This window comes from Ochotona curzoniae, unplaced genomic scaffold (assembly GCF_017591425.1).
Source record: "Ochotona curzoniae isolate NIBS_2020 unplaced genomic scaffold, NIBS_Ocur_1.0 contig_3498, whole genome shotgun sequence".
NCBI lineage: Eukaryota > Metazoa > Chordata > Mammalia > Lagomorpha > Ochotonidae > Ochotona > Ochotona curzoniae.
In genome coordinates, this window is record NW_024465885.1 from 5,925,123 (window position 1) to 5,945,731 (window position 20,609).

The following is a 20,609-nucleotide window of genomic DNA, read 5'->3' on the forward strand; positions in this document are numbered from 1 at the left end:
ACATGTAGAAAAAAAAAGGGGGAACTAAATTAAGGAAGGGCACTAACTCCCGAATAGATTTGACCAGACGTGATGTTTACCACTGTACATATTTTTAAAGATTTATTCTATTTTTATTGGAAAGGCAGATATACAGAGAGGAGAAGAGAGAGAGAGAGAGAGATCTTTTATATGATGATTCACTCCCCAAGTGGCTGTAACGGTTGGAGCTGAGCCAATTTGAAGCCAGGAGCCAGGAGCTTCTTCCAGGTCTCCCACGCGGGTGCAGGGTCCCAAAGCTTTGGGCTGTCCTTGACTGTTTTCCCAGGCCACAGCAGGGAGCTGGATGGGAGGCAAGGCTGCCAGAATGTGAACCTACACCCATATGTGATCCTGGGATCCCGGGAATTCAAGGCAAGGACTTTAACCACTACACTATCGCTCTGGGCCCGCCACTGTACATTGTAATCAAGCTTTCTTCAATAGAACACAAAGAAAAATTAAATATGCTTTGGAGAAAAGTCCCTTCACTTACAGAGACTATTAGAACTCTTAAGTATGAGTTAGACAGGATAACAGGGCACAAAATAAATGAACATATATCAATGACCCTAGAAGAGACTATAGAATAGACAGCAATAGTTGAGAAATATCTAGAAAAAAAAATCAGTCACCTTTAAAATAGTGGAAAAAACTTAATACCTTGTAATAAACCTACCAAAGATGTGGAAGATCTCTATTATGGCATTTATAAAACATTTTATAAAGTAATAGAAGACATCAGAAGATAGAAAAATTTTTCATATTCCTGGGTCAGTACAATCAGCATAATCGAAATGCCCATTTATTACTAAGTATAATACATAGATTAATGCAATCCCATCAATATCCCAACAATGTTTTTCTCAGAGCTGGAAAAGAAGCCACAAAAATTCATCTGGAAACACAAAAGATCACAAATAGCCAAAATTACAATAAAGAACAAAAATTAAGCTAGAGGAATCACAACTTCAAACCTCAAGACCTACTACAGGACAGTGATGACCAAATAACCTGGTAGTGGGATAGACGCAGAGAAGATAAGTGGAACAGAATTGAGACCCCTTTAGGGAACCCACAGAGTTACAACCAAGTGATCTCTGACAAGGGAACTGGAAGTAATCCATGGAGAAAGTTAGGGTTCATGAGCAAATGCTGTTGGGATAATTGGATATCAGCTTGCAAAAGTAAGAAGCAAGCTAACACACACGCACATGAACTTTATCCAACAATCAACTCTTAATGGATCAAAGGTCTAAATCACCAAAAATCGAAACAACACAGCTGTCCATTGAAAGAGGAATGGATAAAGAAACTGTGATACATATACCCCATGGACTACTACTCAGCCATTGAAAAGAATGAAATTCCACCATTCACCACAAAACAATCCCAACTGAAGACCATTACACTCAGTGAAATAAGCCAATCTCAAAAAGACAAATATCATATGTTCTCTCTGACATAAGGCAACATTCATACATATTTGTTTTGCATCAAATACATCTTTTTGTTTTGTTAAAAGGTAAACATATATACATATATTCTCATAGGTGAACTGTACAATGTAGAACAGCATATCAGAAAGTAAAGATACATTGCAGTATTCATCTCTACTCTTCAATAAAAGAACTCCATACAAAACTGTTTAATATACCTTGACAATACTATATTTTCCACCATTGTCAATAGCTACAATGCCATAATGATGTCATATTATTTGAATATAACCAGTGATTTAAATATTTATTATAAATTTCAACCAATTACCCATTTTCAATAAACAAAAATAACAGAAAAAATTTAAAAATACATTTTGGAAACAATTTGGGAGTACTTAAAAATTTAAATTGAACACATACTTTGACTTGACCTCCAGAATTGATCCTAAAAAGAATTATGATATGAATATCCTGAGGGACCCAATCGTGTGTGCTGAATTATCTCCCATCACAATGCTATTTGTAAAGGGAAGAAAACACAAGTTGGAAAAAAGCTCATTGATCACCAAATTTATTTAAATGTATTCTGATGCAATAGTGGAAATAAATTCACAAAAAATTTAAATAACGAAAGTTTATATGATGTGTATAAAACAATCATCTCCTTTCTCTTTTTGGTTACAAAAACAATCTATATGTACATCAGCAAGGCCAGAAACATCCAGAAGGATATGAAGAAAGTTTCTCATTGTGATTGTCCCTTCCAGCACAATTTCCTGCCCCCACCCCCTCCTTCCCTGGCTTACTCCCTCCATTCTCCTTCTTCAACTCCCTTCCTCTTCCCACCTTCCCACCCTTCACTCTCACTGCCCTTCACTATTTCCCTGCCTACTACCCTGCTGTCCTACTTCCCTTTCTCCTCTCTCACCGCCCTTTCCCTCTTTCTGTACATCTCATTCTTTCCTTTGAAACTTCAAACATTTTGTTGTAAGAATATTCATTGATTTTATAACAGTTTTTAGCTTAATGAAACTGCTATCATTTAGGAAAAATATCCCAAGAACAGTATTCCATTTTACCAGTAACGTGTTTGGTATCATCTATCCCCCTTCCAATCACATTTTTTTTTTTAATGATGAGGTATTTCACATTGCTAAGAAAGTGGAAATGTAGTCTTAAAAAAGTGTTGGCTTTTATTTTTCTTTATTCTCCAGAACATTATTTGCCCTTTTGTCTAGTAGTTACTGTCAGTGATTTTGTGATTTTGTTATCAGGGTCAACTTGCCAATTGGATTGCATTTTACTCTTACTACGCAGACATTTTTTTAAAATTAAACCACTAATCACTATTGATAATGAATTGAAATCGCTAATCTTCACGGCTCTACACGAACAAAATCTCTGAATAAGAGGTAAGCCACCATCCACAAAAGCAATTAGACTGTCTGTCTGTGTCTGGTCTTCCAGTTTGTTTTCTAATCATTCATCCCTCAGAAGAGCCCAATCACTAAATTAGATCATTATCTACCTACTTTAGTGGTTCTTTCTTAGCACGGATCAACCCAAACAGCCTGACAGGATCATCATGAATATTCTCCTCTATTTCCTGGCTTTCAGGTAAGAAACTGTTTACCAAAGCAGCCTCAGAAACTCTGGTGTCCATCGCATGTGACTCATCCCCGTCTGTGTCTAACAGAGGGGTGTTCTGTTTCCTGGGCTTTCTGCGCTTGCCCTTAAAGCTGTGATCGAGTGAGGCATAGAACATTTGTGTTTCAGCAGGCGCCTGAAAAGAAAGAAATGTTAATGTTGCCATTAATTTATTCTTTAATTTTGATAACTTCTGGAAATTCCTGTGGCTTATCTGGATTATGACATGTGTCACTTATGCTGACCTCTGAGTAGGAAAAAAATTAGATGAATTTTATGAATTTTTATGTCTGTCTTACATTCAAAGTTAACATGAACATCTCATATGTATTCTCATTTTTGTACCTACCTGTTCCATCCTCTGCAGTATCTCTTGTCATATGCTACTCTTTTTAAAAAATGATGCTTCAATTTATTGAGGTGGAGCTAGGTATCACTGGAAACAATCTGACAAATTTCAAGTTCTACTATACATGTATTTAATAATTGGTTATCTAGTGGTATTTATAGAAGTATTCAGTTTTTCTACATTTACATGAATAAATATAAACACTATTTCTCTCTTCTGTTTATTTTCCTTTTGCCTTACTAGCTCAGATTCCCAAGGCTAACCTTGGAAATATACATCTACATCAAAACCTGCCAGATGATCTTCCCTGGTCCAGTGAGTAATCAGTCCAGGAATAACAGAAAGCTAGGATAACTTGAAAAGTAGCAGGGTGAAGACAGACCTTGAAATTGGTGTGAGAACTCTAGGCCTGATCCTGATTCTGCCATATACTGATTATAGGAATTTTGGTTGATTCTAAAAAACAAATCAAAGCCTCAACTTCTTTGTTATTAAAATGAGAACAATACCTATCTCCAACAATATTATGATTTTTAATATCAATAATACCTATGAAAGCTACAAGCATTTTAAGTATTTTCCAAAGTAAGACAACATAGTTAGTATCAAGAATTATAATCTAAAATTTTAGGATGACCATTAAATTCCCTAAATATTTCTTAGTGAAAATTTAAGTTCAAGCCTAGGCCAAAATTATATCAGTTTTGGAAGTTAAGGACTAATGAAAGAACACTTGGATTAACAAAACTACTGAATGTATCTCCCTATTGACATTCATTTTCCTGGTGAGAGTGGAATGTGTTATATTTCCTGCAAGGCAGGACAGATGGTTCTACATACAACTTTGATTTTTTTTTGGATTTTTGTTTATAAAATAATGATTACTGCAAAATTTTTATTAAGACCTGACTGATGTCTTTGTTCTAGTCTCTTTTCTCTTCCATTTATCTCATAGGCTTCATTAAAATAAGTTTCATATGATTTCACTATTGTATTCCATGGTACTTTATTGCAAATCTTAGCCTATGGACTAAGCTCTGAATTTCATATCATATCTTTGAACTTTTTTGTTTTACACTACTCACACTCAGACATTGATTTTAAATATTAACCTACATGTACTCTGTATTCCATGGAAAATGTGGCAATTTATTGCGTTGTGTACGTATCTTATGATTTACCAAGTTTGCCTACACAAGTAGGAAAGTTGTCAGTGGAATTGATCGTGTGTGTGTGTGTATGCGCATACACATGCTTGTGTGTCTGTATATAGGGGAAGAGGAAGATTGATGGGGGAAGAGATTAAAAGAAGTGGTCTGTTGGTTCACTTTCCAAATACTCTCAACAACAAGGACTTCACCAGGCTGAAGTCAGAAAACTGAAAGGCAAAACTCAAACTGATCTCCCACCTGGATGGTAGGAGCCGTTGATTGCTTCCGAGAATGCACATTAACAAGAATCCAGATTATAGACAGATCAGATGGGGCTTGGATCTCACACTCTGATACAGGTTATGCAGGCATCTCAAGCTGTGTTTTAACCACTATGCTAAATGCACATCTTCAATTTTTTTTTTGCTCTTTCACTTCGTTCTATTCTTCTTTCTTTGCCAAGTATATCCCTCTGTTTTTGGGAAATTCCTCCCCTCTTCCTGTTTCTGAAAAGGCTATCAGTTATAAGGCTATGCACCAGACCCATGCTGGGTCTGAGAAAGCATGCCACACACACACTTTCTCATCTCTCACATCTGATTTATTAGCTGCCACCCTTTCTGCTGGCAACAGTGGGTGGGCCATGACATGTAACTTAAGCAGAGCTACTTTAGGACTGATGAATACATTCAAGCATAGAAAGTTCCTTTTTTCCTAGTATCAGGAAAAAAATTACCTGAGTAGAAGAGAATGAAATCAGTAACTTCATGAACACCCCCGTATGTAATTACCTCAAAACAAAAAATATATACTTTGATATCCATTATATGAGACAATAATTTCCCTCTGTTGTTAAATTGCTTTGAAAACGGATTCCACATTTTTTAATGAGAGCATTCCAAATATCATAACGTGAGTCTTGTTAAAACTTGGTCAACATACCAAATTCTGCAGCATTTAGAAAATCAGAGTTAGAGCATGAGACATGAATGTAATAGCCATTGTGAAATTGTGATAACGTTGCAGTTGAATGCATGCATGGAAGATGCTAGCCAGGGGGAAAAGACTGTGTATTTGCAAAAAGAAACGGAAGTGGCAGAAGCAGAGAGCTATTTAAAAATTAGAAGAAAAGAAAAGCAAGGCAATAAGGTTTTGTTCTGTGTTTTTAAATTGTTGAGATATGTGCATATTGAAGGTAAATAATGAATCATTTAGAGAAAAACACGAAAAATTGAGAAAGTTAGTAAAATAAGAAAAGCCCAAAAATAATTATGGGAAATAATCAGGGTCATAAGTAAAAGTTTTAGCTCTGGAAAGAAGAGAATTTGTCTCTAACTGGAACGGAAGGGAGAGATTGATTAGAGATTTGGATAACAAGGAAAGAGGATAAAGCCCTCACTTGAATTCGCAAAAGGTTTAGGCTACAGGAACTCTTGAGGACTCGTTACTAACCTTTCTAATTTAAGACTTCCTAGTTAATTAACTGAAATCCTGAGATTACTATGTTAGATGTGTACATTATGTTAAAAGGGCGAGGAAGTTCTTTACACTTTTTGAACAGATACTTTCTTTATAAAGCTGTGGAAAATAGTATCAATTCCTTATGCCTTTGTGACTAATATGATATCATAGTAGCAAGTGATATTTTTTATAATGGTGTTCATTCAAACAAAATAAAGCTGATACAAAATAATAATTTCTAATTTGTGGAATTTAATATGTCAGAGGGTGTAACAGAAAAAATTTTAATTTGCAGAAGCATCATTATATATATGTGTGTATATATTTATATATGTGATATATATGTAGGCAGCTTTTAAAGATACTCTAAGTTGTATAACTTCAACTTAAGTATAAACCTATTGTAGCTCTAATAAAGCTAGCTCATATAATTTTCATATATTAAATAATAATTTCTAATTAGAATTCTCAAAACTTTCACAACTAAGATGCTGTGAGTCTGTGTTTCAGATGATAGTTCTATATTTAACCTCCTTTGAGAGGTTTTCTTTTTATTATAATGGATTTAGCAGGCAATATTATTTGATATAGTTTTTCATATCTTGATCTAAAAATACATTTTACAATTAACTGAACACCAGATGACAAATTTGCCTGCCAGAGAGTGACTTTAGACATCACTCAAGCTCACCACATCTTGGTTTCTTAATAAAAAATTCACAAATTCTAATTTCTCAGTGGAATCATCTAAAGAAAAAAGAAAAATTCTACATTACTAGAAGGTTTCCAAGATGTGCTCCGTTTATGAAAGAGGGTGTTTTCTGTTGGGACTCAGTTTGGATTCTGTGTCTGTCCTCAGTACCCCAATGCTCTAGGGTAAGTCATCCAGCCTCTGCAAGAGTCTGCCAAATGCAAAGGATGACTCTGCCCTTCTCATATAAATGCACACAATTCAATGCCTGACGGAAAACCGCTGCTTTAGGAAACTCTGATGGTATGATTGTTTTTATAAAAGTTAAAGAGATCAAATTTCAGGAAAGAAGACTGTTTTAATAGAAATCTATGATACTTCATTAGCATGTAGGCTTAAGATGTTACTTTTAATGAAATCAGTGCTGTACTAAGACGATTAAACTCACTATGGATTTTTATATGTCTCTATTTAGATTTTAGTCATGGCTATTCCCATGCAAGCTGTGTTTATATTTCATAATACTTTATCTGAGCACCACAGTCAATGGAATGCACTAGAATTTTCATTTATTTGTCCTGTTAAACACAGCTAATTTCTCTGAAAATATGCCTTCCTTTGATGAAAGCCTGAATTCTAAGTCTTGTGAACATTATACATATCAATTTTATTTGTCATACAGATAGATACATTTTTTAAGTCTGAAAGAAAACACTGAGTATTTATGAATAATCTCACACTTTCCTTCAAACATATTGCTTTTGTATTTGCACAGAAATTTGACTCGGTGTATTTTGAGTTCTATTTACCTCCTAATGAGTTTATCTTTAGAGCTCAGGCTCCAGAACTTGTTGCTGTTTCAAAATGCAAAATTCCTAAGAGTTTGCTCCAGCAGTTTGTCAGAATGCATTGCTTGGCTCCTGAATCATTCATATGTGCTTTGACTTAGACTGGTGATAACACTTCATGCAGAAAACAAAACCCACCTGTGTGGACACGGTGACATCTTGCATCGCATTTATGGATTGCTCTGGCCGAGCTTTCATCTGTTCATAACAGTTTTCATCCATTGGTTCTTAGAAGTCAAAAAGATGAGGATTTAGGGGTAACAAATGAAGATACACATGTAAGCCTCAAATAATATTTAGTTTGAACCATAAAGCTCCCAGGAATTTTTAGTTGAATCTTTTTGGTAGAGATTTAAAGAGAAAAAAGAGTGCACACCTTTACCTACCAACAAGATGGCTGTGCTAAGGGCCTGGGGTAATAGAATGCTGGTGCTGTTTGGGGGACTTTGTCAGAGTGTCCATCAGTCTGGCTTGTTTCAGCCTGTAGGGCATACTTATTTCTCCTCTTCCAGATATGCACATTTTAAAAAGGGTATTACTAACTCATAGGATTGTCACTAACGTGGCAGAAATTTGGTCACCAATTGACTACAGAGAGAAAAATACATACATATTTATTGTAACAAAAGTATCCAATAAGTATCCAATTCTTTCTGGAAAGCAATACAGAGAAACGGTCCATAGTATGTTATTTTCCATACAATGGACCATAGAGAATCTGCACTGGAATCACTTGGGACATTTGATAAACAGCAGATTCTTACATCCTTTACCTCACCTGCAGATTCTGTGTGACTGACATATGGTTTCACTTTGTTCTGGAAATTGTAGATATTGAAGGCTTCGAATCACCAGAATAGAATTTGTAAGAGGAAGACAAATTATAGTTTTTGAAAGCTGTGTGAAAACCTGAATTTATTAAAAGTTACTTCAGAAAACAGAGTTGCTTTGCACTCAGCTCCAAAATTTTATAACTTCTGGAATGGTAGAGTAGATGGGACATGAACCAATGCTCTAATATGGGATGTGGGATTGCAAACATCAGCTTATCTCATGATGCCACAAGACCAGACCACACACTCTTTCAAGTATCCTCATCTAATGGGAAAAACAGATTCAGGTTCATGTAGAGTACAGCATTTAGAGTACAAATCATAATGGAGGAAGACATAACATTAAGTAAACTCTTGAATTCCATAAAATCCCCATGTTAACTTTAGGAAATTCCATATTTTCAGGTTTTCTGAAATAACAAATTTTAGGTTTATGTTATGGTTAAAGGTATATTGGCTGCACTAAATAAAGGATTCAACAAGTGAAGTTGGAAAAGATTATAGCCTAAAAGGAAAGGAGGCAATGCAAAATAACCACAAGGAGTTCAACTTCACTCACAAAAAGTAAATATTATTATTATTTTAAAAATAATAGTAGTATATAATTATTATTTGTTAGAACACTTTTACGGCCGTTCCTTCCGGCGCGAACCATGCCGGATTCCCAGCCACAGCCTCCGCCGCTTGCGGCGGAGGCAGGGACGCCGGCATCCCCCTAGCCAGGGGGCAACTAAGCCCCCTCGCGAGTAAGTACCCGCGAGGGCTGGCGAGGGAGCTGGGGTTCAAAACCTGGCTCCCCTCTACCCCCGTCAGCTTTGGGCTGACGGCAGGGTAGGCTGGGCGGTTCGAATGTCCGGGCAGGGGCGGGGTTAAACTCCCATTGGGGGTGGCGCCCCATGGGAGCCGTTCCTTCCGGCGCGAACCATGCCGGATTCCCAGCCACAGCCTCCGCCGCTTGCGGCGGAGGCAGGGACGCCGGCATCCCCCTAGCCAGGGGGCAACTAAGCCCCCTCGCGAGTAAGTACCCGCGAGGGCTGGCGAGGGAGCTGGGGTTCAAAACCTGGCTCCCCTCTACCCCCGTCAGCTTTGGGCTGACGGCAGGGTAGGCTGGGCGGTTCGAATGTCCGGGCAGGGGCGGGGTTAAACTCCCATTGGGGGTGGCGCCCCATGGGAGCCGTTCCTTCCGGCGCGAACCATGCCGGATTCCCAGCCACAGCCTCCGCCGCTTGCGGCGGAGGCAGGGACGCCGGCATCCCCCTAGCCAGGGGGCAACTAAGCCCCCTCGCGAGTAAGTACCCGCGAGGGCTGGCGAGGGAGCTGGGGTTCAAAACCTGGCTCCCCTCTACCCCCGTCAGCTTTGGGCTGACGGCAGGGTAGGCTGGGCGGTTCGAATGTCCGGGCAGGGGCGGGGTTAAACTCCCATTGGGGGTGGCGCCCCATGGGAGCCGTTCCTTCCGGCGCGAACCATGCCGGATTCCCAGCCACAGCCTCCGCCGCTTGCGGCGGAGGCAGGGACGCCGGCATCCCCCTAGCCAGGGGGCAACTAAGCCCCCTCGCGAGTAAGTACCCGCGAGGGCTGGCGAGGGAGCTGGGGTTCAAAACCTGGCTCCCCTCTACCCCCGTCAGCTTTGGGCTGACGGCAGGGTAGGCTGGGCGGTTCGAATGTCCGGGCAGGGGCGGGGTTAAACTCCCATTGGGGGTGGCGCTTCATGGGAATGACCCTTCCGGTTGAGAGGCGGGGGCAGAGACCCAGGCCTTGGGCGGCCAGTGCACCAAGTGGTGCCAGGCTCTGCCTGCTGGCCGCCCAGCGGCGAGCTCTGGGGTTTTGAGGATATGAAATAGGTGCTCTGGGACACCCAAAAGTAAGACCAGCGGTAGTGTAGGTGAGACACTAATTTCTGGTGATTCCCAGGAATCGGGACATGAAACCTTAATGAAAGTGCGGGACTGAGAGATGAATGTTCGGACTAAGCAAACCTTAGCCCACTAGTATGACTGGAACACAGGGTGCAACACAGGACATGCCCGGCTTGGATTTGGCTCCAACTGGTTCACATTAAGCACAAAGTTGAGCCACAGAGTCTAAGGCAGAGGTCATGACAGGTGGACGGGGCTGCGGCAGGGTCTGGATACAGCTATCCTCTCCCTTGGCACAAATGTGGATTGGGAAAAGAGGTACCGGGCCGGGCCAGACACTAACACGTTCTGGTGCTCTGGAGTACCAGGGTGGATGTGGGGCGGACTAGGCTAGGTCCCAACCTCAACTTAGCCATGTACAAGCCATATGGGGGCATGGATGACCATGGCCAAGCTGCAACACTCTACAGCAAGAACCAGAACGGGATGATGGCCAGTTAGGAAAGACCACTGTTCCTACAAGGACAAGAGGCGAACTGGCACATGGACCCACTGACATGCGCGAAACCTGGCACATGGAGGGGTTCTGATGGAGGAGCCCAGGCAACTCCTCTGGCAAGACACAGACCCTGCAGGTCAGCACAAGGAACTTGCAAGGCAACAGCCAAGAGGTCATTGAAAGTGTCCCACTGGCATGCATTTGGCTTGGGTCGGGGGCAGACCAGGCTGAATCTGTTCATGTCATCCACTGGTAAATCTGACCGCCAGAACAGAATGTGGGTCGAACCAGGTCCGGTCGTAACAAAAGTAACACGCAGGCTGGAATGCCAAGGTGAGGTAGCCTGAGCCGGATGCAGCCGCAGCACCCAACCAACACAAGTGAGAACCAGGAAGGGAGGCGGCAGAGCTGACAGGAGAAAAAGGGGAGGCTCCCTAGCTGAACAGCAAGTTACACTGAGGAGCGGGAGCTGGGTGGGGGGTAGACTAGACCAGGCAGGGACACAGCGCCTGTGCACCTCATGGGGACCAGATTGGGTGATAACCAGGCTAGGCTGACCAATCCCATTGGAGTAAGCTACAACCAGAGTTGGTGAGGGTTGTCGGGCTTAGTTGTAGCAACAGAAGGGTAACGGGGACAGACTGGGCTAGTATGCCATATATACTGGCAAGCCAGGGTAGGAGGTGGGCCTGGTTGAGGCTACTGTGGGCCGCCCTGACTGGGCTGCAACTCCTACTAGTTCGTGCGAGGGACAAATGCGTCCAGGGTGGAACCAGGCGGGACTGTAAGAAGACACGGGTGGAGACAGAACCGGCCCAGCAACTGCAGCCGCCAGCTGTCCGGGGCAGTGGACTGTGACGGACCCTATGCTACTAAAACAGCAGGAATCTGGACTGGGAATACCTCAAAATTTCTTCGAGGATCTTCCCATTCGAGACACCGGACTCGGAGTCCTAACCAGGGAAAGACAGGACAAATCAAGCAACAACCTCAGCCATCTGATGGCAGCAGAGACTGGGCAAATGGAGACCCTAGACGGGACTGTGTCAATCAACGAACTCTTCAATGACCACATCATGATTGGGGTGGCGAGACAGGCAACGACCCATGGATAGTGAACTATTGGAACCACTTGATCGAGTATCTCGAAGCGCACCCCACTCCCGGGACTTGGGGTGGGCGGGAGATTGGGTGGGGCTTCTTCCTCTATATCCCCCTTTAGACCTTGACCCTTTTTTACCCCAATTAAATTTGTAAGGATTGTCAAAATTAAATAAAAAAAAAAAAAAAACAAAAACAAAACAAAAAAAAAAAAAAAAAAAAAAAAAGAACACTTTTACAATAAAGCTTGTCAAAAACAAGCCTTTTTAGCAAAATGGAGACATCTTCACACAATTTTAGTGTGTTATAGAATTGTCCGTGTTCCACACGTAACAGTTCCACAGAAATTTCTCCAGAGTTTACCATTATATCAGAGCTCTATGGTCAGACCAATGTTTATTTTCATAAAGTTAGCGTGTTTCACTTTTAGGTGACTATATGATGCAAGTAACAAAGATCCTCGGGTTTGCTGAGTGAAAAGCACTTCTCTCACCTGTTACTAGTGGAGGCCACAATTTTTTGCTTAAAAAGCATGAGCTAAAATGCACTGTAAACCTAAGAAGGTTTTCAACTATCATAATTATTCACTATAGATTTGCTTTTGTATACAAAATAGAAAGCACTGAATATGAGGCCAGTGTTTTTGTTACAGAAATAACTTTATTTCACAGAATTGTCTGTGGCCCAAGATTTCTGAAATAGGTTCTTCCTGTATACTCATTACAAGAGAGAAATAAAGAGAATATAGAAAAATGCTGTATATTGTAATATAACTTATATGATGTTGGAAACGTGAAAGATACTTCATTTATATTAGATAAATATTTACAATCTGATATTTAAGATAATGGTTTACTAAATGCCACTTCAAATTATTGGTGAAATTTGTTGAAAAATAAAACTTACCTGGGATTATATTGTCTAAGTTACCATAAATTGGTGTGTCTTCAATATAGTCCTCATCAACCCTACGGTAAGAAAAATAATTGATATTATTTTTTTTAAAGATTTATTTTTATTATGTTTTTATTGGAAAGGCGGATATACAGAGAGGAGAGACAGAGAGGAAGATCTTCCGTCCGATGATTCACTCCCCAAGTGAGCGCAACGGCCGATACTATGCCGATCCGAAGCCAGGAGCCTCTTCTGGGTCTCCCACGCGGGTGCAGGGTCCCAAAGCTTTGGGCCGTCCTCGACTGCTTTCCCGGGCCACAGGCAGGGAGCTGGAAGGGAAGCGGGGCTGCCGGGATTAGAACCGGCGCCCATATGGGATCCCGGGCGTGCAAGGCGAGGACCTTTAACCACTTGTGCCACCGCGCCAGGCCCAATAATTGATATTATTAAAGTACAGATTATACATGCTTCATGACTTATTGTCTAAATTCAACATTGAGCAAACTGTTGAATATTTTTTGTTCTACTTCATTCGAACAGGGTAGTTTTGTGTTCCTTTTTGAATGAGTGAGTGTGTATATGCATACACATCTGGATGTGTGCTTGCTAGCCCGTAGTTAGCCCTCACTGCATTGCACATGCTGCTTCTGCATTTCATGTATCGGCTCATGTAATTCTTACAGAAGTCCCATCAGGTAAGCAGCAGATAACCACCACTTTATAATGTGGACTCTGAGACACAGAGAAGCTATGAAATTTGTCCAAGATCACAATCCTAGCAAATAGCAGAACCAATAAGAGGATTAAACTGACTGTGCTCTTATCTTTACAGTTGTATTGCCTCTTTACTTACTCAGAATACTACTCACACAATTTCTTAAACTGTGTTCACTGCAGCAGGCATTTAGCTCAGTAGTTAGACCATTGGCATCCTCTAATACAATCCTTTGATTTCATTCCCTGTTCTAGCTTCTACTTTAGTTTCTTGCCAGTATAGACTTGAGAGGCAGTGGTGAAGGCTCAGGTATATGACCTTCATGAAAGCCCTGTGTAGAGTTCCTGGTTCCTAGCTCTGCCCCCAGCCAATGCCAGCCACTGGGAACATTTGGGGAGTAGAGCAAAACATGGTGTCTCTCTTCTCCATCTCTAGATCTCTCAATCTCTTCATCTCTCTCTCCTCCTGCATACTGCATGTTCATCTTTATCAGTATTTTTCCCCTCTTAAATAAATACAACATCCTTGGAAAAAATCTGGAAACTATTTTCAGCTTATTCTAGAGACAGTTTGGCAGATGCAATCAAATGATTGATCTATTATGTCAGTAGCTGTGAAATGGAGACTAACATATCCAGATGTGAGCATACAATGTAGTATGCATTTCTACTTCCAGACAAAGATGGACTTACAATGAAACTGTTTACTATATCTTGACAATAGGATGCTGGACTCTCTGCCATTGTCCATGCACACAATGATGGACATACCACTGCATATGAAGAACTATATGTTAGTAATGATATAGAGGAACTAGGTGGGGGTGGGATTGGGACTGGGATATGAGAAATACCAGGAGCCTATGGAACTGTACCATAAAATGATGATAATAATAATAATAATAAATATTTTTAAATGCTAGGTTAGATGTTTTGCATATGTTATATCAAAAGCTCATGGTTTTTTTGGTGATTTCTTTGAAATTTTAATATTTTATTTTATGATACAGTTTCATAGGCTCTGGGACTCCCCATATCCTCCCCCCATACTGAATTCCTCCATATTGTTACAATAGTACAGTTCATAGCCAGTCATGATTCCTTCATTGCGGGCATGGACCATGCAGACAGTCCAGCATCTTATTGTCCAGATAAATTCAACAGTTTCGTTGGGAGACCACCCTTTGTCTGAAAGTAGAGCTGGCACAATATCATCCCCTCCAATGAAAAGCCACTACACAACTTCAACAACAGGAAGAAACATAGGAATTTACAACATCATAAGTTAATTAACATGGTATTGAGTGACCAATATGTTAGAAAATGCAAGTTCTTAATCACATCATGTAACTACTTCATTGACTTTTCAATTTTAGTTTATACACAACCAGCTGCTATACCTTAAATTGGTTTTAGGGTACTATTCAGATGTCTTGTGTCTATTTTCATTTTTATATTTAGCAGGTTATAGTATTCAAGCATGATTTTTACTGAACTTCATAAATTTTAGGATGGTTCAAATAGGCTTATAACTCTAACAAGCCATATGCTAACGATTGAGGAACAGAACAATTTTAGGAGGTATGTGCAGACAAATCTTGAATACCTTGGTGAGGAGTAACTAATCTTTGTATCCTACCTAGTAAGGTATCTGGTAGTCCAAACTGATTTTTTCCAGACTTTTTTTTAATGCTTCCTCCTCTCTTTTCTTTTTTTTTTTGCATTTTATTATTATTATTATCATTTTATGATACAAGTCCATAGGCTCCTGGAATTTCCCTTATTTCCTCCCCAATTCCCTCCCCCTCCCCCTACCTAGTTCCTCTATATCATTACTAACATAATTCTTCATACACAGTCATATGTCCATCGTTGCGGGCATGAACAAAGGCAGAGAGTCCAGCATCCTATTGTCAAGATATAGTAAACAGTTTCATTGTAAGTCCATCTTTGTCTGGAAGTAGAAATGCATACTACATTGTATGCTCACATCTGGATATGTTAGTCTCCATTTCACAGCTACTGTACATCCCTCAAATGAAAAGTCATGATAAAAATCAACAATAGAAAGAAAAATAAAAGTTTACATTGCCATGAAGTTAAATGACATGTTACTAGATATGACAGTCTCCATTACACAACTACTATACATCCCCTTAAATGAAGAGCCACAAAACAAAATCAACATCAGGGAGAAAAAATAAATTAACAACACCATGAAGTAAAATAACATGCTACTAAATGACTAACGTGTAGCTGAAGAAATGAAAATCAAGAACCTTCTTGAAGAAAATGATGCTACTGTATGATCTGCAAGTCATTAAATGATTTAATCAGAAGAAAGTGTTTTGAAGAGATGAAATTAACAAAAAACAACAAAACACAAGTAATATAGTTTCCGCTGATCTTTGTTGGTGAAGTGTGTCTCTTCTAGACAATAAATAGATGGGGTTTTTAATCCAGTCTACTAATCTATGACATTTTAATTGAGCTTAAGCCATTTACATTCAGGGTTTATATGTGTGCATGGTACTTGGGTCCTGCCATTTTAGGAATGGGTTGTCCATTGGTTTAGCCTTCTGTTGTCATTTTACTGGGATGTTCTTCCCGTTTGCCTTTGGTTTTGGTAGGTGCTATTCCTCTTCTCTGTCAAGAGAATATCTTGAAGTATCATTTGTAGGGCAGGTTTGAAGAGGCAAATTCTTTTAACTTTTCTTTACTGTGAACAATTTTATTTCATTTTCAAAGACAAAGGAAAGCTTCCCTGGGTACATTATCCTGGGGCGACAATTTTTTTCTTTTATTAGAATCTGGAATAGGTCACTCCATTCTCACCTGTAGAGTTTCCTGTGAGAGATCTCCTGTGAGTTTAATTCGCACTCCTTTATGTCAGTTGATTTTTTTTCACATGCACATTTAAGGAACTTTTCCTTATGTTCAATTGAAGAGAGCTTGATGATCATGTGTCCTGCTGAAGATTGCTTTTGATTAAGCCTATTGGGAGTTCTGTGCCCCTCCTGGATCTTGTTTCTCAATTCTTTCTCCAGATTAGAGAAATTTTCCTTGATTATTTCATTAAATACATTTGCAAACTCAGCTTCTCTTTCTGCACCTTCTGGGACTCCCATAACTCTTATATTTGGCCTCTTAATGGTGTCTTTCAATTCTTGAATACTTTTTTTGGCCTGATCTGGCTCTGCTTCCAGCTTTTGGTTTGCTTCCCCCTGGTGAGAGGAGATATCTTCCAATTTTGAGATTCTTTGTTCTGCTCACCTCATTCTATATTGGAGACTCTCCATTGTACTTTTAATTTCCTCTACTGTGTTCTTAATTTCTGATATATCAGCCTTGATTTGCTTTATTGCTTCCTTAAATTCTTTGAACTCTTGTATGTGCTTCTCATTTTTTATCAGAAGCTTTAAAAAGAGTTTTCTGAATTCTGTGTGCCCCATTTTCTCGATGTCTTCATCAGTGAACTCTGAGGTTGGCATAGGGTTTTGCTTCTTTGCAGGGGAGTTTTCAGTAATATTCATTGTGCCTTTGTCTCTTCTTTTGCTCTTGGTCATTGTACTTCTGATTAGCAGAGTTTACTTCTTGGGGCAGGTTTCTAAGCTGTGTCACTCACAGGTCTACAATGCGAATTTACTTATTGCAGTTGGTACACAACTCTTTGCTTGCAGCCACTTGTGCCACAACCTCCAGTGAGTTCCAGGTATGGGTTCTTATGTTAGTTTTCCACCATGGTCTCCACAGCCGCAGCTCCTGGCTTACCACTCTCCACTTCCTGTGATACCAGCTGAGGCTGCACCATTGTCTCTGTAACCTTTCTCCCACTTCCGGTTGGAGCAGGTCCCAGGATTAGAGAGAACCAGGTGTCCTATATAGCTAGACTGTTAGTGGTGCTGATCTTGTCGGAACCTGTGGGATGTTAGATCTGGGTGCCACACGACTCTATTTGACCCGTACGATGCCACAGTTGGTATTATTTTCCTATGGGACCAGTACAATCCACAGAGCTGTGTGTTCTCACGAGCTCAGCATATGCACAGCTCACTGTTGTCCCCTACAGACCTAAAGCTATTGCCACAGTGAACAAAATGGCACCTCATGTACCACTACTAAAGTTCTTGATCTCCTGGCCATCAGGTCTTAGGGCTACACAGACCTGTCTTTGGTGGAACCTGTAGAATGCCACATTGCTGCAGCTCATTGCGTCAGAAATGAGTTCACTCCCAGCTCAGCATATGTTTAGTCCTTTCCCTTGCCTTTCACTCCTTATGCAAAATGGCACCCAATTCACCTCTAGGGAGCTGACTGGGCTGTGAAATCCACCCTGTTCCTGCACTGTCCATCTGGGATCTGCTGCTCTGTCTCTGTTCCTGGTCAAATCAAATGGACCAGCAGGATGGACAGTTCCCCGTCTGGGTTCACCTCCCAAGCTCCCAGTGAAAGTCCCTTCCCACCTGGTTGCTGGTGGAGTTCCAGCTGCTGGTGGAGTTCCGATTGCTGTTAGCTGAATGCTGCTGGAGTATCAGTCACTGCAATACCACACCATTGTGTCTGTTGCTTTCCTGTGTCTGTCAGTCTCCAGGTACCCCTCTGCTGTTGTTCTGTCCTTTCCTATTTCCTGGAATATGTCCTCTCTGTTTCATCCTGATTAAATGTTTTTCCGTCCGTTTAAACTTGTCCTTACCCTATTCCGCCCTTTTCCAGACTGTTTTAAACTTTTCTTATTGGTCTCTCTCTGTCTATCTGATCTAATTTTGGTGGCTCCATAGCGACCCTGGTGGTCATTGCAAGAGAGGGTGGAGATCCAAAGTTGGAACTAAGTAAGGACCAGAAAAAGCTCTCTGCCCGAGTCCCGAAGGAAGTTTACTGTTCTTCTGTTTCTGAGGTCCACTCAGGGCTCCTGGCTATTGTTGTGGCATGATATTGTTCCAGCTCTACTTTCAGACAAAGGGTGGTCTCCCAATGAAACTGTTGAATTTATCTGGACAATAAGATGCTGGACTGTCTGCATGGTCCATGCCCGCAATGAAGGAATCATGACTGGCTATGAACTGTACTATTGTAACAATATGGAGGAATTCAGTATGGGGGGAGGGCTTAAGGAGGGGTTGCGGGAATCGCAGAGCCTATGAAACTGTATCATAAAATAAAATAATAAATTGTTAAGCTCAGAAAAAGTGTGCAAAAATTATTATAATTTCCTGTTACACAAAGGAACAGCCTGATATTCGAATATACTAGCTTACATTAAATATAATTTATCGACATATTAACTTATATTTAGGTTTATGTCAGCAATCACTTATAATTTTGACAGCTTCCATCTTTGCCAGTGCTCATTTGATCATCTTGACACTTCCATTCTATGTACACTTTTATTCCTAACGAATTTTCAATTCTCCACTACTCTGAAAAAATATGTGGTATGTGCAAAATAACCTGAAAAAAGTTACAATTTCTGTCACTAATTCTCTCTGTAAAATTTGCTTTGCAATAAAAATAAATAAATCTTTAAGGAAAAAGAAAAGAGCGGGTGGCACAATGACTCATTTTGGTTAGTCGCCCCCTTGCAAGTAAGTGCTAGGTTACCAGCCTGCTCCACTTTTTTTCTCTAATATTTAGTATTTTTATTTTAATTATGATTTTTCTAGGAATTATTTTCTTTATGCTATATGAGGTTTCAAATCATTCAACCCAGTTTAAAAAAGAATTACTTTTCCCTGACATAAATACTTGACTCAATTATCTCATTGTTTTAAAAGATTTGTTTATTTTAACTGGAAAGTCATATATACAGAGAGGAGGAGAGACAGAAAGATCTTCAGTCCACTGATTCATTCACTCCCCAAGTGGCCACAACAGTTGGAGCTGAGCCCATCGAAAGCCAGGAACTTCTTCCGGCACTTCCATGTGTGTACAGGTCCCAAGGTTTTGGCCTGTCCTCAACTGCTTTCCCAAGCCACAAGCAGGGAGCAGTGTGGGAAGCACACATATGGGATCCCAGCGAGTGCAAGGTGAGGACTTTAGCCACTAGCCTACAGCTCTGGGCACAGTTGTCTCACTTTTAAACAAGGATATAGAAAACTAGTTGACTCTTTTGATTCTCTTTTATTAAGTTCTTTGATATAAATGCAGACTTTCAAATTTAAATGAAAAAAATATATATATAAATTAAGTGAGAGTGTTAATTGAACTGGAAAGTTGAAAACTGAGAAAAGAGCATGGCCTGGGGCTGACATAATCTCATGCTGTTTTTGGCAGGTGTTAACTTTATTTGCTTGATAGGCATCCTTTGAAAGAGCAGAAATATGTCTATGTCCCAGGAGTGCAATTGGGGCACACACAGATTAGATTCCATTTATTTTATGTGATGTTCCTGAGACTTAGGGAACCAGCTTACAATGAAGTCTAGGTTTCTGTTTTCCTTGCTTCTTGCTTCATACAATGCACTGTTTGTGTGTGTGCTCTGTCTCTCCACGATCAGGTAAGTCTTCAAGAGCACTCCAGTGTGCAGGGTTTGGACTCCAATTCCTAGTGGTTGGCATAGTGATGACTTTGCAAATAATTCTGTAGTGAGAGTCCTCCCTTTGAATTTGATTGAATTGAATCAGTGTACTTGTTTTCTAATTTTCTAACATTGTGCTTAGTTGGTTATTACAGAGGAAGCAATGTCATTTTCATACTTGCCTGATAGCTAAGAATCTGCAGGCATTTATGCTGCTAATTAATCAATTTACTCTCTCTCACTCTGCCCATCACTTCCCAGACCATCAATATGGTATTTAGGTAAATCAAATCACAAGAATTTTTGTTAAATCACATTGTTTCTAAATTGCCTTTCAAATTACAAGTATCAAACTAAGCATCAAAAATATCCATGTCTACTTTTCAGGTATATTAGGCTTGATTCATCATGTTGGTTTGAACAAGCAAATGAATGATCAGAAAATCACTTAATATGAATTTATGACTTGGAACTACCCACTGTTAGAGACTCTGAGGCTGAAAGTGGTCACAAGATAAAAATCTGGTACATATGTGTCATGACATGAGAGTCTGCCTGAAGTTCAAATCTTGAAGCAGACAGACATATAT

General features: G+C 40.1%; 1 protein-coding gene across 2 annotated transcripts in view; it reads right to left on the reverse strand.

The window, feature by feature from the left end:
• Nucleotides 1–2,017: 2,017 nt before the first annotated feature.
• The window catches only part of LOC121156697 (T-cell receptor-associated transmembrane adapter 1), a 39,724-nt gene continuing 21,132 nt past the window's right edge, over nucleotides 2,018–20,609 (reverse strand). The window contains exons 1-4 of one of the 2 annotated variants that reach the window (XM_040980512.1): nucleotides 13,239–13,655; nucleotides 12,804–12,893; nucleotides 7,746–7,834; nucleotides 2,018–3,243 (exon numbers count right to left, since the gene is read on the reverse strand). In XM_040980512.1, the coding sequence (XP_040836446.1) occupies nucleotides 2,989–3,243; nucleotides 7,746–7,834; nucleotides 12,804–12,893; nucleotides 13,239–13,257 (453 nt within the window). In that variant the 5' untranslated portion in view covers nucleotides 13,258–13,655 and the 3' untranslated portion in view covers nucleotides 2,018–2,988. Of the gene's footprint in view, nucleotides 3,244–7,745; nucleotides 7,835–12,803; nucleotides 12,894–13,238; nucleotides 13,656–20,609 lie in introns of those variants that run through there. The other variant, XM_040980511.1, reaches the window with a different exon arrangement.